The 23,219-nt window shown below is 40.9% G+C and overlaps 1 protein-coding gene across 4 annotated transcripts; it reads right to left on the bottom strand.

Annotated features, from left to right (window-relative positions):
• Positions 1-3,438: 3,438 nt before the first annotated feature.
• On the bottom strand, positions 3,439-19,276 carry nubpl (nucleotide binding protein-like). Of its 4 annotated transcripts, none has more exons than XM_032547904.1 (11): positions 19,088-19,272; positions 7,152-7,259; positions 6,616-6,650; positions 6,350-6,440; positions 6,224-6,263; positions 5,988-6,078; positions 5,816-5,909; positions 4,933-5,018; positions 4,731-4,851; positions 4,453-4,535; positions 3,439-3,662 (listed from the first exon to the last, which is right to left on the bottom strand). In XM_032547904.1, exons 3-11 carry the CDS (start codon positions 6,628-6,630, stop codon positions 3,600-3,602), a joined length of 684 nt encoding a protein of 227 aa, XP_032403795.1. In that variant the 5' UTR covers positions 6,631-6,650; positions 7,152-7,259; positions 19,088-19,272; the 3' UTR covers positions 3,439-3,599. The 4 variants fall into 4 exon arrangements, with proteins under 4 accessions (XP_032403795.1, XP_032403792.1, XP_032403793.1 ...); XM_032547901.1 differs by having other exon boundaries at positions 7,100-7,259; XM_032547902.1 differs by having other exon boundaries at positions 7,100-7,259; positions 19,083-19,272.
• Positions 19,277-23,219: the final 3,943 nt, after the last annotated feature.

The raw sequence follows: 23,219 nt of genomic DNA on the forward strand, positions 1-23,219 counted from the left end.
ATCTCGGGAAATAAGTACTCCTAGGTATTTTAGCTTTTTGGCATCCCACTTAAGTTCATAGGTTTTTCTTATAGATTTACTAGGGGAATAGTTAGTTGTCAGAACTTGTATTTTTGTGATGTTTAGACTATACCCTGACAGTTGACAGAACTCAGTTAGCGCTGACATAACTTTGGGGAGAGTTGTATTTGGTTTTTGGAGGTATGTGATTATATCATCTGCAAAAAGGCCAATTTTGTGTTCTATATTTGCAAAACTGACACCTTTTATCCCATCATCCTCTCTAATGGCCTGTGCCAAGGGTTCAATGAATATTGCAAAAAGCAATGGACTTAGACAACATCCCTGGAGGGTTCCTCTGTGTAATTGGAAGCTATTTGTAAGGTGCCCATTGATTTTTACCCTGGCCCATGGTTCATCATAAAGTGACCTCAAACAACTAATAAACTGATTATTAAAGCCCAGACGCTCTAGTACCTTATATAAAAAAAGTCCAGTTGACCCGATCAATGGCTTTTTCTGCATCAAGGCTAACTAATGCGACTCTGATGCTCTGCTTTTTGGTTTGATCTAATATATGTAATGTTCGTCTTATGCTGTCCTGAGTTTGTCGGCCTTTGATGAATCCCGTCTGGTCTTCTTGTATTAGATCTAACTAGTAATACTCCAGTCTCCGAGAAATTATTGATGTAAAGCTTTTATAATCGACATTCAGAATTGAGATTGGGCAATATGATTCGCAGCATTGAAAATTTTTTCATTCTTTAGGGAGGACAGATATTATAGCCTCTCTCCAAGATGGTGGGATCTCAGCTCTGTTCAATGTCTAGTTCAAAGACTCAAGCAGGACAGGAGATAGCTCCTCCCTGAACATCTTGTACAATTCATTTGGAAACCCATCACTACCTGGGCACTTATTACTTTTTAAATGTCCAATAACTGTATCTAAATCTTTCTGGGTAAAGGGAGCAGATAGAGCTTCGTTTTGGATTAATCCAAGCGAAGGTAGGTCCAAAGCTGCCAAATAATTGTCAATAGCAGTTATGTTAACTGGTTCTGGGGTAGAGTATAATGTTTTAAAATAATTTTCAAAGGTCTTATGTATTTTATCCATGTCATAGGTTAAGTTACCAGTTGAGGATTCTCTAATTTTGGTAATCGAATGCTTCAATTGGTGTTTACGAAGTTGCCTAGCTAAGATTCGTGTAGCTTTTGGGCCTGATTCATAAAATGTTTGGAGAATCATAATTTTTCATCAAGTTCCTCGAGTATCATATCATTTATATTGTTTTTAGTTTCTGTTATTTGTTCTGAAAATTCTCCATTGTTAGTCATTTGCTGTTTTAATTCTAATTCCCTCAATGTTTTTTCCAAATCACCGTATTTTAATCTTTTTATTTTTTTAAGATAAGCAGTTCTAGAAATTAGTCTCCCTCTCATTACTGCCTTGGCCGTGTCCCAGACTAAGGTGGGATTTACCTGCCCATTATTATTATCTTTTACACATTTCGTTATTTCTTTTCTAATCTCCTTTGTTTCATTATTAAAGATACCTATATTTAAGCACCATAATGTTGTTTTAGGCCTATTAGACAAACTGATGGACAAATAGATAATGTTGTGGTCTGAAATATCAGATGTTCCAATTAAGCATTCCTTCACTTTGGATCTATCAATGGTGTTCATCAGAAACAGATCAATCCTGGAGTGGACTTTGTGTGCAGGAGAGTAGTGAGTAAATTCTCTTTCTTTATTATGAAGATCCCTCCAGACATCAAACAAGCCCATCTCCCGGATCAGGATATTTAAATCTTTTGACCTACCAGTTTTTTGTTTCTTATAGCTTGTTGTATCTAGAGCATAATTAAGGATTGTGTTCCAATCTCCAGCGCAAACAAGAACTCCTTCACTAAATGAGATAATGGTGTCAAAGAACGTTTTTAAGAAAGTCCTGTTGCTCTCTGGCGGTACATATATATTAACAATCGTGACCACAACATTATCAATTCTCCCCTATATAACAACAAATCTGCCCTCTTTGTCGCCCTTCTCAGATATCAATTCAAAGTTCAGTGAGTTAGAAATTAGGGTGACTACCCCCCTCTTTCTACTATTTCTACAAGAGCTATACAACGTGTTTGAGTAACCAAATGACTTAAACTTATCATGTTCTTGTTTAGACATATGTGTCTCTTGTAAAAGAGCGATTTGTATCCCATCTTTTTTCAATTTAGCTAAAATTCTTTTTCTTTTTACTGGACTACTCAATCCGTTTACATTTAAGGAAGCGATTTTTAAATTATATGACATTAATATACAAAGAAAATTACCTTGACTGATTTGGCCCCTGAATCCAGAACACGAACAGTAATAAAACAAAACAATATCAAACTGACTTCCAAGATGAGAAGAAGCTCCCTCTTCTCACTCTTGACCCCGTTGGCAAGTCGAGGGTTAAACCTCTCAAACTGAGAGGGCCCGAAAAGGACAGTAGAAGCGCCTTTAGGAAAAAACACGTCCATCCTATTAGTCCAACGTAGAAAAAAAAACAGTGTCCTCTCCCATGAAATAGTAAATCAGAGCCCAGTCAAAATAATGTTGCGTTATGTCATGTTGTTCAGCCTATTTTCACTCGGAAATGCTCTGCTGGAAGTTCTGCAGCTTACTCTTCGCTCTCAGTGCCGCCGCAGCACCACTGTTATTTGCCGGCTGCCAGCCCAGTAGCTCCCGAAGACTCGACTCCGCTCTGGAACCACCGTCAGCTGCCGCCGGTTCCTCCACCTGGATCCCGCGTTTCTTCAGCTCGTTGTAGGCTTCCCGAGCGCTGGAATATGTGCGGGTTTCTGATTCCCAGTGGATCCTTATGTTGGTAAACGGTGTTTGAAAGCTGATGGGTAGAAAGAAGATATTAAGAATTCTAGCACCATTGTGAAATCGGTCCCTGCAGTGTGTGACCTCAGCAGTGTGTCTGTGTGACCTGAGGGCAGCAGCTCAAACACCCGCTGTCCCTCAGAATGCTGTGAGCCCTCTAGAAACAAGAGCAGCTAATAATCTTCTGGGTGGTGCTGTGACCTTCCCTAGTGGCGTCCTGTGTGCGATAGTGCAGATAGTGTATCATCCAGATATGCCGGAAGGCAGCAGATGGTCAGCAGCTCTCACCACAGGTCAGAAAGTGGAGACATTACTGGGCCTTCTTCACTCTCACCATGCTGATAGAGCTCCTTTTGGGGTCTGCATCCTTGTGGACATCTGGAAATTTAAAGCTTCCCTCTTAAAGATTCCCCCCAATCCACACATCTTGTGATGATGGTAATGTGTTGTAGGTCAGACTTTCCCCTTGTGAAGGTAGCAATAATCTCGTTTTCTTCAATGATGTTGTTAATGATCAAATTATCAGCACACCACACCACCAGCCTGGTGAAAGCATATTCACCTAAATAAAGTTTTAAGATTTTATTAAATTATTTATTGACAGTTTTACAGGTTCAAATTTTTCAACATGACAGAGGTCTATGAAAGCACAAAAATGGTGAAAGGAACAAACAAAAAGACAGAGTGAAAGAAAAATCAAAGAAACAAAGAGAGAAAGAAGTTTTTAGTCATCTGGTATGTTCCTCTAGGCTCTGGATCACAGCAGATGCCAACTTCCTGTAAGCCTCAGCCTGGATGTACAAAAACAAAACAGAAGAAAACTTTAATACAGATAACAGAAGTTCCTCAAACTAAAAAGAAAAACTATTAGCAGATAATATTTGAACAACTGTCTGTTCATAAACAATATGTTTATGAACAGACCTACACCTTCATTTTTCTAATATTTGACAATGTGGATTTTTATATAAAAGCAACATGAAAAAAGGTAGTAAAATAATAAGTATAGTATATAAGTAAGTAATAAGTAAAAACTATGTCCTGCTGTGTTTTAGAACCTGTACAGTGATATGAAATCTCTTTATGCTGCCATCACGTTTTGAAAGTTACACAGAAGCTGGCAGCCTCATTCAGAAGCTGTCTTGGTGCATGTAGTTTTATTATTTTACTCGAAGAAAACTCAGCTTGTTGCTAAACATATTTCTGAAGAGCTTTCTAGTTCTGCCCAGTAGTAGAAGGCAAAGTGAGAGTTTGATAAACAGAAAAATCTTCTGACTTTGATAGGAAAGACTAGTATAACTTTAGTACAGTAATATTAGTAAACTGGTTACTAAGTGGTAGAATAGTACACACACTTTGAATCAGTGTGAAATTTCTACAAATATTCAACACTGTATACAATAATGGTTGGTTTAAATTAGTGAGAAAGACCCACAGTGTGCCATTAAAGGTCAGCAAAAAACTATGCAGTTTCTATAGATGAGGGATTTTACCAGACTGCTACATTATTTTGGAGGAAATTTCATGGTATTATTGAAACTAACTGAAGCAATCATATAAAAAATAGAATAATGTAGAAACCTCTGGGCTGTCAGGAGAAGAGATGACTATGGGTTGTCCTTTGTCCGACGTCTCTCTGATGTTTAGGTGAAGAGGGACGTCACCTGAGAGAAAAAAACGGAGTTCTGGTTCTAAGACTTGGTGAGAACCATAAAATTGCTATATGGCAGAAAACAGAGAAATTTTACAACAAATCCACAAGCTTTACATGAAATCAAAAATATTTTCCAGAGAAAACCAAAAGTCACACCATCATGATCTGGCTATCAGGTTTTAAATGATGCTCTTGACTGTCTCACCCAAAAACTTGACACTGATCGTCTCAGCAAGTTGCTTTGCCCCGTTGGATCCAAAGATGTGGGTATGATGATGACAGTTGGGACACTGGAAGACGCTCATGTTCTGAACCAGACCCAGAACCTGTAGGCAGAAAACCTGCTGTCATCCAGAGTTCAGACATTACCAACAGATTCTCTGTTTCTGCCCTGATAGAAAGATTACCGGCACGTTAAGTTTTCTAAACATCTCAGCTCCTCTGCGAGCGTCCAGCAGAGCAACATCTTGTGGTGTTGAAACGATAACTGCCCCTTCACAATGCACACAAACACACTGACAGGTTAAAAAAATGATTATACAGTGAGTCTTTTTAGGGTGTGTTTTCACATCTGATAGTCCGGTAGACTCGGTTTGATTGGGGACCAAAATTTAAACATTTGTTACATTTTCAACTGCAGAGGTTCGCATTCACATTGCACTGTCAAACGATCCAAACTAAGCGAAAAACCTGTTCCCCCCCATCGCCTGTGGGGTATATATATATATATATATAAATATATATATATGAGACATATGAAATATGTCATCCTATTTGATAACTGCATATTCAGACAAACGAGGCAATTTAGTTTTTGTCATTTATTAAAGATTTAAAAATTGTAGCAGCTACAATGTGCCACAGCAAAGGGGAAATAAACTGATAAACAAGTGTAAACAACTTTAAGCCATTTACATTCAGCTTTTTTTCGCTCTCTGTGAGCGAACGCAGATCCATTGCCATAACAACCTACACAACATCGCTGTGAACCTGCAAGGCAGAGAGTAATATATTGACCAGAATTCCCTGCACTGTAACTAGCTTCCTGCGTTTGGAGCGGTCTCCAGTCCAGTTGCATTCACACTGCCTTCTAACCACATCAGAGTTCACTTCAGCCAAACTGAGACCGAACATTTTAGGCGGATCAGAGTTAGCTTTTTTAGTCTGTTTTGGTATTTAAATTTGCATTCACTCCCCCCAAACGAATTAGAGTTTCTACAAACAAATTAGAGTCTGATTAAAGCGAACGAAACAGGGCTAGTGTGAATACAACCTTAAAGGAGAACTGACCTGCAATGGGAATGTTCTGAGTGATGGACAGCTGGACGTCTCCCGTCCCGGGAGGCATGTCTACCACCAAGTAGTCCAGAGAGCCCCATTCTACCTAAAAATGCAAATAGGCAATATCAACATTAATGGGTGACAGAATGGGGAAATAATAAATATTCTATCTAACTTTTACCTGTCTGAGCAAGCGCTCTATAGCAGACATTACCATCAGTCCCCTCCAAACTACTGGGGATGCGTCCTGCACCAGGAAGCCCATTGACATACTGACAGAACAGAGAAGTTACGTTAGAGAACATGTGAACACACCCACACATGGTTCACGTATATGTTCACCCACACAGGTGACCCATAATTCTGCTTTTTTTTTTATTTAACCATGACTATTTTTAAAAGAAAAAAACAACTCACCATGGGACACCATAGTTGATAAGAGGAATCATTCGATTATCTAAAAGGAAGGTGAAAAAAGCTCAGCTTCATGTACAGAACAGAACATCTAAGTCATTATCAACAAGGCTTAGCTAAACAACAGACCATCATTGAGCTCTGGGTTTCCTTTCAAGTTCATCAGTTTGGGAACGGAGGGCCCATAGATGTCAGCATCCAACAGACCAACTGACTTAGACTGAGAGAGAAAGATCAGCTCCATTAACCTGACCTTAGGCATAGCGTGATCCAGAGTCAGAAATTTTATTTGATTAATTTTTTTTATCAAATCCACATTTCTGATTCTGTTATACCCTTGTCTGTAACACAGTTTCATTTTAAATAAATAAAAAAAGACATGATTGATAACTTACCTTGTCAATGGCCATTAATCCAAGAGCCAAGTTCACTGCAAATACACAAACACACTAGAACTGAGTTTTATCATATTCTTCAAAAGGTTATATCTTAAAACCTTTTGTTTTAAGAAAAGGTAAAATATTTACAATAATAAGATGAAATATATTGTTTAAAACTATGTTTCCATAGTTCAAAATATGAATCTGTGGTTGAATGAATTCAGTTTGTTTAATCTGAAACAGATTAAACAAATTTAATCTGTTTCAGATCAAATTTGTTTAATTTAATCTGAACATTAACAAAAACAAATTCCATGTTTCATCTACACTAAAAAGTGTTTCTACAATTTTTAGATGTAGAAACACACACACACACCCCCCCCCCCCCCCCCCCCCCCACACACACTCCTGCTTTTACTGGGAATAATCAACAAGGTGCCAGTTAATCATTGACAAAAAAGTAAGTGTTAAATTTTTCTGCAGAGCAAGTCAGCAGTACCTGCTGTTGTGGACTTGCCCACGCCGCCTTTCCCCGAAGCAACAACAATCACCTGTTTGACGTCTCTGATGGGCTTCTGCTTAGGAAGACCTCTGGCCATTTGCTGCTTCTGCCTATCCTGCAGACCTTTTTTGTTCATCGACCCATTTGACTGCATCCCCTGAACCAGAACCAAACATAGAGAAACAGCATTTAGTGTTTATGCACCTCAATGTAATTTCCAGAAAACTGCAAAACACCTGAAACACTGAGTTTCTTTAAATCAAAGCTAAGAACCCACATGTTTAGAGTCGCATTTGATTAGTAGTAAATGGAACATTTATCAACATACTTGATGTGAATTTGCTTGATGATGGCATTTGAGAAAATGTAATATTTATTGATGTTACATAATTGGTTGCTATATTGTTTCTATGATGTAAAGCACTTTGAACTGCTTTGGTGCTGAATTGTGATATACATATAAACTTGATGTGACCAGCAGGGGGAGATCTTTTTAAGTTATGTACAAGATGCACCAGAACACAGACTGAATAGTACACAATATTTTATTAACAATTTCCTTAAAACATTTCTCTTTTTAAAAACATGGCTTCAGGCCTACTATTCGGTCCCTGGAAAGAAAAGGTGTAGGATGAGGACAACTCTTAATTATTCCAAAAAACAAAAACATGCAATGCAAAAGAAAGCAAAGTAGTAAATCAAACCAAAAAAAAGCAAACAAATTAGTAATTTCAATAATGCACAACAAAGATGAAATGTAAAAGAAAAACACTTCAAGCAATGGAACAAATTGCTGTTGTCCGATTTTAGAGTCCTTTCAACGGGGCTAGAGGAATCATGCCCCGTCCACGAGCCTGCCCAAGCAGCAACAGGTTTAGTCGAGAGCGGCCCAAACAAACACTAGCAAGACAAGACAGCAGAGCATCCAAAGCATTACAGCTCCAAAACAATCATGCGCCCAGGAGTGGAAACACAGCCCACCCAGGGAAGGAACGGATCAGCAAGCAAGGACTATATGGAAGCCACACGCCACAACAACCTCCAGCCGCAAACGCCAGCAGAGCAATGGATCTCAGATGAGCCACTCAGGCAGCCAGCATGTACCAGGGGAAACAAAGACACACACACCTTGCAGAGCCCTGCTCAACTATAAAGCCATCTGCCCCGCCCACCAATCACAAATCTGCTTCTGGCTGCGCCTTGTGAACAGAGTGGGGAGGGTAGAACACCATAACACCACATTGACATAATGTCCATAACATGTAAGGTAGAAAACAAAATTGATGGACATTTTTTTGCTTATATAATATTTCTACCTAAACCTGGAAAATTACAATTCCAAGATCTCATATGTGACAGAAAGATTCTGGACTGGATTAAGTAACAATACAAGATTGTTACCCAACATACAGACCCTTTCCAAAAAATATGAATATCATAGATAAAATTATTTAATTCCCATAATTCCATTCAAAAGGTTAAACTTTCATAGGTTCCACATTCAGGGCCCACAGGTGAAACAATTTCAAATGTCTATTTTTACATAATTTGGGCATAAAGCCCACAAAAAGGACTTTTTTAAATAAGTTTTTTGTATTTAAGTAAATATTTGTATTTAGAGTTTAATATTTTTGATTTTCATTTTTGGGTGTTTAGTTTTAGCCAAACTTAGTTGTACTTTTATTTGTTAGTAATTGTATTCTGTTTAGTAGACACCTATTGTGTCTGAATTTGTCTGATCAGCCAGTTTATATACCCGTTTGTCATTCCTTTGTTCAGGTCAGTTATGTTTGTTTGCATTTTTTGTTCATAAAACAGTTCAGTTTTGTTTCTTTGACCTCTTTTATGAGCTCAGATTATCTTTTTATCATTTATAAATCTTTGGGTTAAAATAAAAAAAACCATCCATCCATCCATCCATCTTCTTCTGCTTTATCCGGGGTCGGGTCACAGGGGTAGCAGCCTTTCCCCAGCCACTTGTTCCAGCTCCTCCGGGGGAATCCCAAGGCGTTCCCAGGCCAGCCGAGAGACATAGTCCCTCCATCGTGTCCTGGTTCTTCCCCAAGGCCTCCTCCCGGTGGGACGTGCCCAGAACTCCTCACCAGGGAGGCATCCTGACCAGATGCCCGAGTCACCTCAGCTGGCTCCACTCGACGTGAAGGAGCGAAGCTCTACTCTGAGTTCCTGCCAGATGACTGAGCTTCTCACCCTATCTCTAAGGGAGAGCCCAGACACCCTACGGAAAAAACCCATTTCGGCCGCTTGTATCCGCGACCTCGTTCTTTCGGTCATGACCCAAAGCTCATGACCATAGATGAGGGTGGGAACATAGATCGACCGGTAAATCGAGAGCTTTGCTTTGTGACTCAGCGCTCTCTTAACCACGACAGACCGCAGTGAAGCGGGTACAGCGCTCGCTTCACTGCAGATGCTGCACCAATCCGCCTGTCAATCTCCCACTCCCTTTTTCCCTCATTCGTGACCAAGGTCCCGAGATACTTAAACTCCTCCACTAGGGGCAGGACACCCCCACCCCCCCCCCACCCCCGACCCGGAGAAGGCACTCTACCTTTTTCCGGATCCAGACCTTGGCCTCGGATTTGGAGGCACTGATCCTCATCCCGGCTGCTTCACACTTGGCTGCGAACCGCTTTGAGAGCTGCAGATCACGACCTGATGAAGCCAATTGGACCACATCATCCGCAAAAAGCAGAGATGCGATCCTAAGGCCACCAAAACGAATCCCCTCAACACCTTGGCTGTGCCTAGAAATTCGAAAGTAATGAACAGAATCGGTGACAAAGGGCAGCCCTCGCGGAATCCAACTCTCACCAGAAACAGGCCCGACTTACTGCCAGCAATGCGGACCAGAACACTGGTCATACAGGGACCTGACCGCCCGTAACAAAGGGCCCAGTACCCCACACACAGAGAAACCCCACAGGACTCTCCGAGGGACACAGTCGAACGTCTTCTCCAAGTCCACAAAACACATGTAGACCGGTTGGGCGGAACTCCCACGCACCCTCCAGGATCCATCATACTTAAGATACACTTAAGTAATTGCTCACCCAGGGATGCCTGCAGAATATTATTGGAGGGTACGCACAACACTATCACTGCACCTGATCCACAAGAGCACAAAAACATCTGCATCGCGCATCATGTGCGTGTTGCAAAAAACCACCACAAACCTAAACCACACAGATACAGCCCACACGTGCGTAATGCGCATGGCTAGGCCTGTCATGATAACAAATTTTGCGGAGCAATTTATTGTCTCAAAATTATTGCGATAAACAATAATATTGTTTGAAGACCTTTTTACACTGATTTAATGGAATAATAATGCATGCGATTTCCTGCCAAAGATAGACTTTATTTTCAAAAGAACACTTAACACTGGAACTGATAAACAAAATAAACAAAACAACCAAAAACAAAAAGGATTCTCAGTCTCCATTAATAAAAAATGTACTTGAATAAAAACTAAACAACATAAAGCCAAAGTGGAAATAAATACTGCATTCAACCAAAAGAGTGCAGATTATGAAGTCTGTATACTATGTTGCCCTTCAGTAATAATTAGATTTAAATAGAGAAAATGGGCACATTCGACTACCTGATGCAATAGTTCACACTATACGGTTTTTTTGCCCCTATTATTCCCCTTACAACAATCTTAGAACGTTGGGCGTTCTCTAAGATTGTCGCTTACGATTTTATAACCGATCAACCTGCAGTTCATGGTGTGTTACGGTAGATCGTCGCGGCCGCTCCGATCTAAATCAGGGGTTTTCCCCGACTGGGAGCATTAACGCAGCCTGTTGAATGTGACAGGTAGCCAAGCAGAAAGCGTGGATTCCCTCCGTGCTTTCTGAGGGGAAATTACGGAGGGAAATCCCAAACAGCTGACACAGCGCAACCCGAAGTCCAGCGGACATTGGAGATGATATGTGGAAACAACATTAATGTTTATTCAATATTTCTTGCAAAGAATATAGAAATGACAAGGGGATGAGTTGGAGCGAAACTGCTACCCCGGTAACTTTTCAGCTGTTCTTCGTTAACGTGACATAAATAGGTTATAATGATTTTCATTCAGTCAGGACTGACACTGGCCACATGCATTGCAGGTAGATTGTAATAAAGTATTGATTAATACCTGGTTTTAAAATTAGTTAACTGGAATTGTAGTCATTATTTTGTGCCCATTGTTGGACACCAGGATCGAACCGTTATATCTAGGATTTCTGTCGGCTAATGTGTTGTCTCTCAGGTTTTGAAAATGGGCCGACAATCAGCTCTAAGATCGTGTAGTGTGCGCTGGGCTTTACACTAAGGAAATGAGGAAGGGAGGGTCAGTGGAGAGCACCGGAGTTGAGCCTTTTTTCATTAAGTGTCATCAACAGAAAGAGAAAAAGGCCGGAAGAGACGATAAAGCCGATAATTAAAATGAGGTTGATAGATTTAATTTATCGTACGCTTAATTGATTTATCGTTTATGGCGACAGGCCTACGTATGGCCCACTAAAATAGTGGACCATTTCTTTTAAATTATGCTACATAATAAAGGCATGAAAGCAAAGCCTACTCGTCTGATTGGAGGATGGAGAGTCCCATGTTCAGGTGGTATGTCTGAGACATCCAGATGAGGAGAAAGTGAATGCTGGAATAATTTCTACTCTTTTGGCAAACGTTTCAACTACATTTAACTGTTTAACCCACAGTTTTATGGTGTGTTCATACCAAATGCGTTTTGAGCGTCAGGCTCGTCTGATTTACATTCAAAGTGTATGTGGAGACGCGTCAAGGGCCGTTGCGGCACGTTTTGAGCCGTTTGGAGCGCTTTAAGTTCTTTTTATTTTATTTGATATTTTTTACGTTTTTTTTTTTTTACCCCTCCAGGGGTCTATTGTGGCCTCTAGTGTCCCTTATATGAAAGGGGGAAAGAGAGGGGGGGAAGACATGCAGCAAATATCGCTGGGTCCGGGAGTCGAACCCGCGATGGCCGCGTCGAGGACTCAAGGTCTCCAAACATGGGTCGCGCTATCCCCTACACCACCACGGCACGCCCCAACACCCCAAGTTCTATACTTTCTGAAGGATAGTCAACACCTGTCATGTTCCGTATTTTTCTGTGTGTATTTTGAGTTTCCTGTGTCTCTGAGTCTCCGTGTTGTCCTGTCTCCCTTTGATTAGTTCCCAGGTGTGTCTCGTTTCTGTGATTACCCTCTGTGTATTTAATGCCACCTGTGTGTCTGTGTCTTTGTCGGGTCCTCATCTCGTTTGGCGTCTTGTTTGATGTTGTGTCAGTCCATTTCTTTCTCCTTGTCACTACCTGTGAAGAGCCCTGGTTTCCGCTCTGCAGTGCTGCCTTGGTTGTTGGACTACATTTCTGGATCAGTTCTGTCATTAAATATTCTTTATTTCACTTACCTGGATCTCCTGGCGTCTACCTCACCACCTCACACCACTGCATTTCATGACAGAAGGACCCGACCATACCGATCGGTGAGGCACGCCCAGGATCTTTTCAGCCAACATGAGCACCATCACCATAACCACCGTCAATATATTCCCTGCGCTTCCTCCTAACCTATTTGCTATGGACTCTGAGGAGGATTTTGAATATCTGTTCAAACGGTTTAAGAGAGACTCTGTAGTGCTGGAGTTAGTTTTTGCACTGTATGACAAGTACGTCCAGAGAAAGCGTTCCAGCCCCGCTCCTGATTCTCCGGGGCCGTCGCTGCCACCAGTTCCAGCTCCTCTCACTGGAGCCGGCTCGCCTGCCGGTTCACCTGCCGGCTTTTCCGAGCCTCCAGTCCCCGCTCCAGAGACTACTGCCGCTCCTGCAGCTCCCGAGTCTCCGGTTCCAGCGCTACCTCCAGCTCCGTTCCCAGCTCCAGCATCATTGGGACAATCCACTCCCCTCGTCACCGCCGCGGCGGACTCAGCTCCTCTCGCCGCTGCTCCGGATCTTCCGCCTCTCGCCGCCGCTGAGGATCTTCCGCCTCTCGTCGCTGCTCCGGTTTCAGCATCTGCCGGCTCTCCTGCCGGCTTGCCCGAGCCTCCAGCCCCCGCACCAGAGACTACTCCAGCCGCTTCAGGAACTGTCCCCATGGTGATGGAGTTCCAGGCAGCCCGCCTGGCACCTGGCCGACAGGCGGCGCAGCCTGTCCCGGTAAGAGGGTCTCCTGCCCCAGTAAGAGGGTCTCCGGCCCCAGTTAGTGGGTTCTCGGCCCCAGTTAGTGGGTTCTCTGCTCTACCAGAGCTTCCCAGTGTTCCTCCAGAGCTCCCTAGTTCCGTCCCTTCTCTTAGTGCTCCTCCCGAGACCCCTCGTCGCCGCCTCCGTGCGGCCCCCAAGACCCCTCGTCGCCATCTCCGGGTGGCCCTTAAAGCTGCTCACCGTCGCCCTCAGCGTCGCGGACGACTGCCGGACCACCTCCGTGGTTCCCGCCTCCAGCATCGCGGACGACCGCCGGACCACCTCCGTGGTTCCCGCCTCCGGCGTCGTGGACGCCCTCCGGACTTCCCCACGGGTTCCGCCTCCTTTGTTTCCGCCCACCCTGTGGGTAGTTTTTTTGTTGTTTTGGACTCTGGCCCCCCGTCCAGCACCCCTCCGCCCACCCTTGTTGTGTTTTTGTTTTTTGGGCGTCTGGTAGTCGCCCTTGAGGGGGGGGTACTGTCATGTTCCGTGTTTTTCTGTGTGTTTATTTTGAGTTTCCTGTGTCTCTGAGTCTCCGTGTTGTCCTGTCTCCCTTTGATTAGTTCCCAGGTGTGTCTCGTTTCTGTGATTACCCTCTGTGTATTTAATGCCACCTGTGTGTCTGCGTCTTTGTTAGGAGAGGAGCTGGAACTGGTGGCAGCGACGGCCCCGGAGACTCAGGAGCGGGGCTGGAACGCTTTCTCTGGACGTACTTGTCATACAGTGCAAAAACTAACTCCAGCACTACAGAGTCTCTCTTAAACCGTTCTACAGAAGCACCATAGAGAGCATTCTGACCAGCTGCCTCTCTGTGTGGTGTGGAGGCTGCAGCGCCTCCGACTGGAAGAACGTGAGGAGAGTGGTGCGGACAGCAGAGATCCGGTGCAGGTCCACCAGGTTCCGAAACAGCTTTTTCCCACTTGCCATCAGACTGCTGAACTCTTAACTGGACTGCACTCAAAAACTGGTCTCCACTTCATACCTTGCACATATACATAGCTAAGTAACTTCCATTTTACTGTCAGTCCTGCACTTTATATTTTATATTCATATTTTATACTGTATTTTATTTTATTCTGGAGTAACCTCACAACATTGGAACCTCAAAACATTGTCCTGAGCCATATGCAACGAAATTTCATTCTGTATACACCTTGTGCATGCAAAATGACAATAAAGTCAGTCTAAGTCTAAGTCTAAGTCTAGTCTAAGTCTTGTCGGGTCCTCATCTCGTTTGGCGTCTTGTCTGATGTTGTGTCAGTCCATTAGTTTCTCCTTGTCGCTACCTGTGAAGAGCCCTGATTTCCGCTCTGCAGTGCTGCCTTGGTTGTTGGACTACATTTCTGGATCAGTTCTGTCATTAAATATTCTTTATTTCACTTACCTGGATCTCCTGGCGTCTACCTCACCACCTCACACCACTGCATTTCATGACAACATCACCTTGATGCAGTCTCTCTTAAACTCTAAAAGTGAGATCTCCTATCTTTTTCTGTCTTTGGAGTTCCTGACAGGAATTAAGAGCAACTAGAAAGAGGTCTGAACTTATATAGCGCGTTATCATGTTAAAGGACTCCAAAGCACTTTACACTACAGTAATTCACTCATTCACACACATCTTCACACGCTGATGGTGGAAAGCTACAGGGCACACTGAGACAGGTGAGGCTGCCATGAACCGGAGCCACCGGACCAAGAGTGACCCATAAAACAAGTACATCTATTTTCTGGATCCTGGTAAAAATTTTAACAATTACTTCATAAACTACTTTCAAAGTTTATTCTGCATCCAAGCCAATGCTTACTTCTTCAAGGAGGACTCAGTTATTTTTGTCACCAACATCCAAACTGGCTAACTGCAGTGGACTGATGTCCTGAAAGATTTCCCTATGAAACGAATCAAAATACACTGTGAGCAGAAAAGCTAAAAATTCAACTCACACAACTGCAACATTACCTGTAAATTATGTCAAAACTGCTTTTTTCTTTCAGATTTTTTTCAACATGACATAGTTGTCATATCATGAATGTATGTATAAAATCAGAAATAAAACTATGCTCATTAGTAGGAGATAATTACCATCATCAATTCTGCCAAATTGTTCACAAGGAATGGCATCATTGGCACATCAGTCTGGTATATGTTCAGGAAGGTGCTGAAGGTTCTGATGACAGACATGTAGAAGTGAAGTTTTGCCATAATTTTAGGCATTAGTGCCTAAAATCAATGATGCCTAGAACTAGTATAGGCACAAGAGTGCCTTGAAGTGACTGTGCCACTTCAAGGGTGTCAAAAGACAAGGTTTCTGGATATGGTAGCCTATTGGTCCTGACTGCATCCAAGTACATGGTCACTGAAGGGCATATCTCTAAGGCCCTTTCCACAGCTGGTAGGTTCTTAAGCCACCAGTGGCCACAGAATGGCAGTGGAAATTGTGTGATTTTGGTAAGAACTGTGAAATCTTCCCTTCTTGCAGGTGTATTATGGAAGAGTGTGTGCATGGCTCTCAGAACCTTGTCCAGTTGCCACATAACAAAGCCGCCTTTGCAAGCATTATGCAAGGTGTGAAGGCCACAGCTTCCTACCACAACCAGATGTTAAGCGCACCCCCATACTGCTCTGCTTGTTCTTGCTGCAGTAGGTCCAGGAGTTTCTGATTAATGTTTGGGCCGTCCATGGAGACAGGCAACAGCTTACACCTATCCAGATCCTTGATACTGCTACAACCTCTTGAGAATAAACAATGAAACACATGAAATATCTAAAAATATTCAATTATGCTGGATTAATCCAGTAAACGCATAGCAAACTGCCATAAAACATCTGCATAATAGATGAAAGGCTGACACAGAAAATGTGTCAATAGCAATATCAATTGACGAGCCAAAATATAATAATAATAATAATAATAATAATAATAATAATAATAATAATAATAATAATAATAATAATGAATTTGTAACATTTTCATTTACAAAAAGTACAGTCATTTACAAACCGTTGACAAAAGTATCCTATCTATGTTGCTAAATTATAATATAGCTACAATGTGTAGCTACGAAGCATTGCAGCCACCTACAATTTAGAAACATCTGCAGTGCGCATAGGTTTCAACCGGTTAATCTAGCCACCAGTTAATCCATCACACTGGGCCTCAGCTCCAAGTCTCTGAGGATTTTTTCGCCATCATGCTAATCTTCAGCTCCCTCTACAGATTCAAGTCTTTCCTCAAGCTAGGAGACTCAAAAACTTTCCAATTACTTCCAGTCAAAAGAAACAAGTTGGTAAAATTAAAACATGACTTTAAATTTAAATCTGCCTCAAGTTATGAATAATTAGCATGACTGTATGCGTTATACTCATACCAAATAGAGTATGGTTTAAAAAAAAACACACACACACACAATAAGAAGGTGGAAACTGATTACCTAAAATCACAAAGTGACTTCAGCATTTAGTTTTAGTCTTTTATAATCACCACTACCACTGTGGAGTAAGTGATAATCCAACTTTTAAACAAATAAAAGCGAGACATACATACGACATTAACCAAATAAAAGTCTGTGTTGGAGTTCATTCATTTTTGTCTCTATGCTCCACCAGGTCCGTTAGCCAGTTTCAGGACCAGAACCCCTGAGTATAAATTACCTTGAGAAGTAATGAGATTTGGTTATATAAAAACAGGTTTTAATGCCGAAAAATCATCAAATGTTACAAGCCATTCATGTCATACAAAGGGAACAGATACCAGTGTTGTAAAGTAACAAAGTAAAAACACTTCACTACTTTACTTAAGTATATTTTGGAGTACTTCATACTTTCCTCGAGTATGAAAATTTTTGATAACTTTCACTTTTACTTCACTATATTTCCGAACTTAATTGCATACTTTTACTCCGATACATTTTCAATGTGTGGTTTAGTTACTCGTTACAAAAAAGCGAGAGAGAGAAACGCAAGTGTTTTGACCCCACCTACTGATTGACTGCAACAAAGTCGGTAGCCTACTTGCCTGGGCTTGTTCATCACCACCAATAGGATACACCTGTTTCGCTTCTCCAATTAAACACAAAGCAAGTCTCGCAATCAGCAGCAGCCACATGGAGGAGGAGACGGAGACCACAACGACTGCAACTACGTCAGACACGGCTCCAGGGGAACCACCAGCTGGTGACGAGAGCCCATGGCCTTATTTAAACACAATATACTCTTTCGTGGGTGTTAAAGATTCGTCGTACCGCATGAAATGTATGTTATTCCTGCCCAAAGATGTGGAAATTCTATCTTACAAAAACTCCCCGTCCAACTTGAAGAAACACATCGAGGCAACTTCTTATGAAATGATTATAATCCTCCTGTTTCAGTAACTATAGCTTGGTCACTAGGCACTATTGTGAAATCTTGAGCATAACGTTACCTGTATAAATGAACTTTGTTTGGCATTGTTTCAGTTCCACACGTGGTGTATTTAGCTTAGGCCTAATGTTGACTGTAGCAGGCTACCTAGACTCCTCTGTTCAAGGGGGGACAGAAGCCATAGCGATAGCAATTTAGACTAAATTTAACGAATAATAATCAGTTGTAAAGCAGGTTAAGTTAACCTTGTGCTATAGGTAAAGCACCTAATTTTCTTAACTAAATGATGCCTGCAGGTATATCTATTAGCAGGTTTAATTTTGCCTGCACTTGGTTGTGTACATTATTTTAAGTGTATTTGACAAGTTTACCAAAATATAAAAAAGTCATTCAAACTACATTTGCCTTGTTTTACTTTTTACTTATACTTTTCATTACATTACTTGAGTACATCCATTTTTACAGTAATTTCCATACTTAAGTACAAGACGTTTCAGATACTTTAAGACTTTAACTCAAGTAACATTTCAGTCAGTGACTTGGACTTTTACCAAAGTCATATTTTGGAGAGGTCCCTATACTTTTACTTGACTCTGAGATTTCAGTACTTTATACAACACTGACAGATACAGAGTTGCATTCACCATCCAATGCTGGGCCACACTTGGCTCACCTTGTGGATGGAACCAAGTGAGGCAAGGATTGTAGCACAAGTTCAGCTTTTTATTCTTCTCTGCAATCTGTACTCTCCCTTAAGGTAAAGAGTTGTCTAATCACTTTCAGTCTGTTTACATATGACTGGCGATGTTATGGATTAACTGGTGGCTAAATTAACTGGTTGAAACCTATGCGCACCGCAGATGTTTCGAAATTGTCGGTCGGTGACTGTGTCGACGCCTGTTGAAAAATGCTACTTGTGTGACAAAACCATTTGCAAAACTTTACGATAAATCCCATTTGACGCATATATGTTTAATGTTGCATTTTAAAATTATGTTTCAAAACAAGTTTCTAGAGAGCAGCATTCAGTGGGCTTCGAAAACACCGCATTGGAGCAAAACCATATCAATGAGTAACACGACAATATCATTCACATTCAGGTTGACCACAATAAATTAATTTCAACTCATGAATAGCCGCAATGTAAACCTAAACCACACATAAACATGGTTATGAGAGCTGCAGCGTATGTAGTGTAAGCAGTTAAAAGAGGCTAAAAGACATAGAGGAAAAGAGAGAATCTACAACAGCCTGTAAATGTTCCAGTCATATTAAAGAGGTGGTGGATTTTATGTCCAATCATTCTTCGAGTTTTCCATGTTATTTTTTTTTTTGCGCTCTCCACATCCATTCAGCCAACGATGCTAATACAAGAAACCGTAAGCTAACCTCCCAGCAGAATCACAGACACAAACCTGACCTGGAATCTTTTCAGCTGCACACAGCAACCTGCTCCGCGTTTTATGTCGGTCCCGTTTCGGAATACTGAAGCTTTACTGCCTGATATCCTCAGTAAATGGGACAGTCTGGAGAATGTGAACACAATCATGTTTAGCTCCGAGAGCTTTCTGCGCATCAGGTTTGCGCATAGTTCCCATGTTCAGCATTTCTTTTTCTTTTTTTAAAAAAAAATCTTTATCAGTAATCGTCAAAACATCGACAACGTAGACAGAAAGAAAAGAAAGAACTGTGCCGGGGAAGAGAGAGGGGGTTTATAACCAACAATTTTTTTTTTACAAGATATTAAATTTGTGTAATAAACTTACAGTTTTCATGGCTTTTGGATTATTAGATGAGATGATGGTACCAAATTAAATCTTTTGAATAAAGGTCTGTTTTTGCTGAACTTGCATTTGTGTATAAAGTACCTAGCAACAAAAAGTAATATAAGTAAATAATGACGCAGATGACAAAAAAGGAGTCACAGTTCTTTTTGTCAAAAGCAGTAAAGCCAAGAATAACAATTTCATTACGGAGAAGAGTTTGTGGGGAAATAGAAAGTATAAAGCTCATGATATCATCCCAGACTTTTTTGGTATAGTCACAGCTCCAAAAACAAATGAGTCATGTCTTCAGTTTGTGGCATAGAAAGACCATAACATATCAAAAGTTTTTCTTAAATCTACACACACACTGTTTATTAGGGTAGCTTCTGTGGACACATTTATAAGTCACTTCTTTAACTATATTAGTGGGGGGGGATTATAAGGTTGAGACCAAACCTTCTTTCAGTTAAGAAGGTTTGTTGCAATAGCAAACCTGTGCTATTTCAATAAACAATAGCACAGGATCGAGAAATTATTTGCAGTCAAAAAGGGGAACAAATTTTCTTGTTTTTGGAAGTAGACACCAGACAAATCTTAGCAATAGAAGTATCCATTATATTGTATAAGATAGGAACTGGCTTTTGATTGATAATGCCTTTCATAATCATAACAAGGCTAGAGAGAATGGCAACAAGGGCAACTGCAAATTCCTTAGCAGTAGTTGGAAACTTAAAATGAGATTCACTGTAACTGAACAATGAACATTGATTATTAAATAGCTGTCTGACATACATTACATTTTTTTTCTAGGTGTCAATGTAAAGCGACTTATTCTTGTATAGAATATCTTTATTATGCCAGATCATATATTTGTGAGGAGAATAGTTGTGCTTATAGATGAGTAAAAAAGATAGCAAACATTGTTTGTGGAATGTGGGCAGTTTGACTGGGATTTTTTCAGGATTAAAGTTACAGAGTAAAAGAAAATCAAGTTCACCAAATTGAGATAATATAAAAAGAGGATATAAAATTAGGAATGAAATTCCCACATGCGGTGGGACATGACATGACAGGTATTGTTTAATCCATCTGACTTTTAGAGCATTATTTAAGGTAGAAAAGTCCAGGAAATCATTTGGATTCATGATAACAGACTTTTTAATGTAATGGATTTTGTGCTTCAAAAGAAAATTTAATAATAACTCGTCAATCCTTTTACATGTGCTGCTGAATACAAACAAAGGAGAGGCCAAATAAACCAAACTCTCTGCAACTCTCCTTCATAAAAAGGACGTTCCTCCTCTTCCAAGTAAAAGGTCACATGAACATCAATACCTCTTTTATTTGGAGAAAAATATGTCTGGTGGTACTATAAATCACCCCCCACCCCCCAAAAAATACAAAAAATAAATAAATAAAATAAAGGAGCAACGTGAGGTACAGATATGTGGTTTGTTGAAGAACATTAATAGATGAACTATGACTGTGACTCAGTGGGTAGCATAGTCACCTGGAAACGGCAGATTGCAGTTCAATTCCAGTTTCCTCCTGTCACATGTCCACATGCCCCTGGGCAAGGCACTTAACCCCAAGTTGCCTACCAATCTGTGTGTTGGTGTGTGAATGAGTGAATGTGGCTCTAGTGTAAATGCTTGGTCAGAAAAACTGGGAAAGTCCAGTCTTTTACCATTAACAGATAGAAGAAGACAACTTGCCCAGGCTGCTATAACATCACAGGACCAGCACAGAGACACAGAAAACAAACCTCCATGCTGAACAACAGCATGTTAAAATGATAATCATTTGAAGGATTTGTCAATAACAATCTAAATCTTATTACAGCTATAGCTTTTTCCAAAAGCAGTAACATTCTGTATCTAGCAAACACACATAAAATATATGATGTGTGTATTTGCTACAATCAACAAATACTGTACATTCATTTCCCTTTTAGTCTCCTAAAATGAAATATTGAAGCAAACTAAAAAGATACATTCTCTTTCAAACCACGTGCAATTGATGTTGTTTATTTAGGTGCAAATTAAAAAAAGACAGATGTGTATGGAACAAAATCAGAACGAACAAATATTATTTGTGACTGTAAGAAAAAAAACTATGCAGTGCCTTGCAAACGTATTCGGCCCCCTTGAACTTTTCAACCTTTTGCTGCTTTTCAGGCTTCACTCATCCATCCATTTTCTGTATGCCCTTGTCCCTAGCGGGGTCGGGAGGTGCTGGTGCCTATCTCCAGCTAACGTTCCGGGCGAGAGGTGGGGTCATCCTGGACAGATCGCCAGTCTGTCAAAGGGCAACACAGAAACAGGACAAACAACCATGCACACTCACACTCACACCTAGGGAGAATTTAGACACCATTTTACTTGACAGTCATGTTTTTGGACTGTGGGAAGAAGCCGGAGAACCCGGAGAGAACCCACACGTGCACAGGGATCTAAAAAATTTTATTATTTTGTGAAGAATCAACAAGAAGTGGGACACAATTTTGAGGTGGAATGAAATTTATTGGATATTTTAAACTTTTTTAACAAATAAAAAACTGTGAAGTGGGGTGTGCAATATTATTCGGCTCCTTTACTTTCAGTGCAGCAAACTCACTCCAGAAGTTCAGTGAGGATCTCTGAATGATCCAGTGTTGTCCTAAATGACTGATGAGGATAATTAGAACCCACCTGTGTAGAATCAAGTCCTGTATAAATGCAGCTGCTCTGTGATCGTCTCAGGTTGTGTTTAAAGCGCAGAGAGCATCATGAAGACCAAGGAACACACCATGCAGCTCTGATACTGTTGTGGAGAAGTTTAAAGTCAGATTGGATTACAAAAAGATTTCCCAAGATTTAAACATCACAAGGAGCACTGAGTAAGCGATCATATTGAAATGGAAGGAGTATCAGACCAGTGCAAATGCACCAAGACCCAGCCGTCCCTCTAAACTTTCATCTGGAACAAGGAGAAGAAAGATCAGAGATGCAGCCAAGAGGCCCATGATCACTCTAGATCTACAGAGATCTACAGCTGTGGTACACTGCACAAATCTAGCCTTTATGGAAGAGTTGCAAGAAGAAAGACATTTCTCAAAGACATCCATAAAAAGTCTCATTTAAAGTTTGCCACAAGCCACCTGGGAGATGCACCAAACATGGAAGAAGGAGCTCTGGTCAGATGAAACCAAAATCAAACATTTTGGCCACAATGCAAAACGATATGTTTGGCGTAAAAGCAACACAGCTCACCACCCTGAACACACCATCCCCACTGTCAAACATGGTGGTGGCAGCATCATGGTTTGGGCCTGCTTTTCTTCAGCAGGGACAGGGAAGCTGGTTAAAATTGATGGGAAGATAAATGGAGAATCTGTGGAAAGAGCTGAAAACTGCTGTTCACAAGCGCTCTTCGTCCAACCTCACTGAGCTCCAGCTGGTTTGCAATGAAGAATGGGTCCCACTTGTTGTTGTTTTCTTCATAAAATAATAAAAATTTAGATCTTTATGTTTGAAGCCTGAAAAGCAGCAAAAGGTTTAAAAGTTCAAGGGGGCCAAATATTTTCGCAAGGCACTGTATGGTAGAAATCATAGTCATATCTAAATGTGCTCAATATTGAGCTGCATGGCAAATGTTGTGAAGACTTATGTAAATATGATTCCTCGATTTCCTATTTTTAATAAAAAAAATGTTTTCACACATTTTCATCATGGGGTATTCATGTGTCAATTTTTAAGGAGAAAGATTAATTTAAAAAAATTTTCAATTTGGCTGAAACATAAAATA

The sequence above is a fragment of the Xiphophorus hellerii genome, chromosome 19 (genome assembly GCF_003331165.1).
Source record: "Xiphophorus hellerii strain 12219 chromosome 19, Xiphophorus_hellerii-4.1, whole genome shotgun sequence".
NCBI lineage: Eukaryota > Metazoa > Chordata > Actinopteri > Cyprinodontiformes > Poeciliidae > Xiphophorus > Xiphophorus hellerii.

Coding starts and splice junctions, on each gene's coding strand:
- nubpl (XM_032547901.1), bottom strand. CDS start 19,243: ATGCGCAGAAAGCTCTCGGAGCTAAACATGATTGTGTTCACATTCTCC. Junction 6,264..6,349: donor AAACCCAGAGCTCAATGATG/GTCTGTTGTTTA, acceptor CCTTCCTTTTAG/ATAATCGAATGATTCCTCTT. Junction 3,663..4,452: donor CTTCTCCTGACAGCCCAGAG/GTTTCTACATTA, acceptor TTGTACATCCAG/GCTGAGGCTTACAGGAAGTT.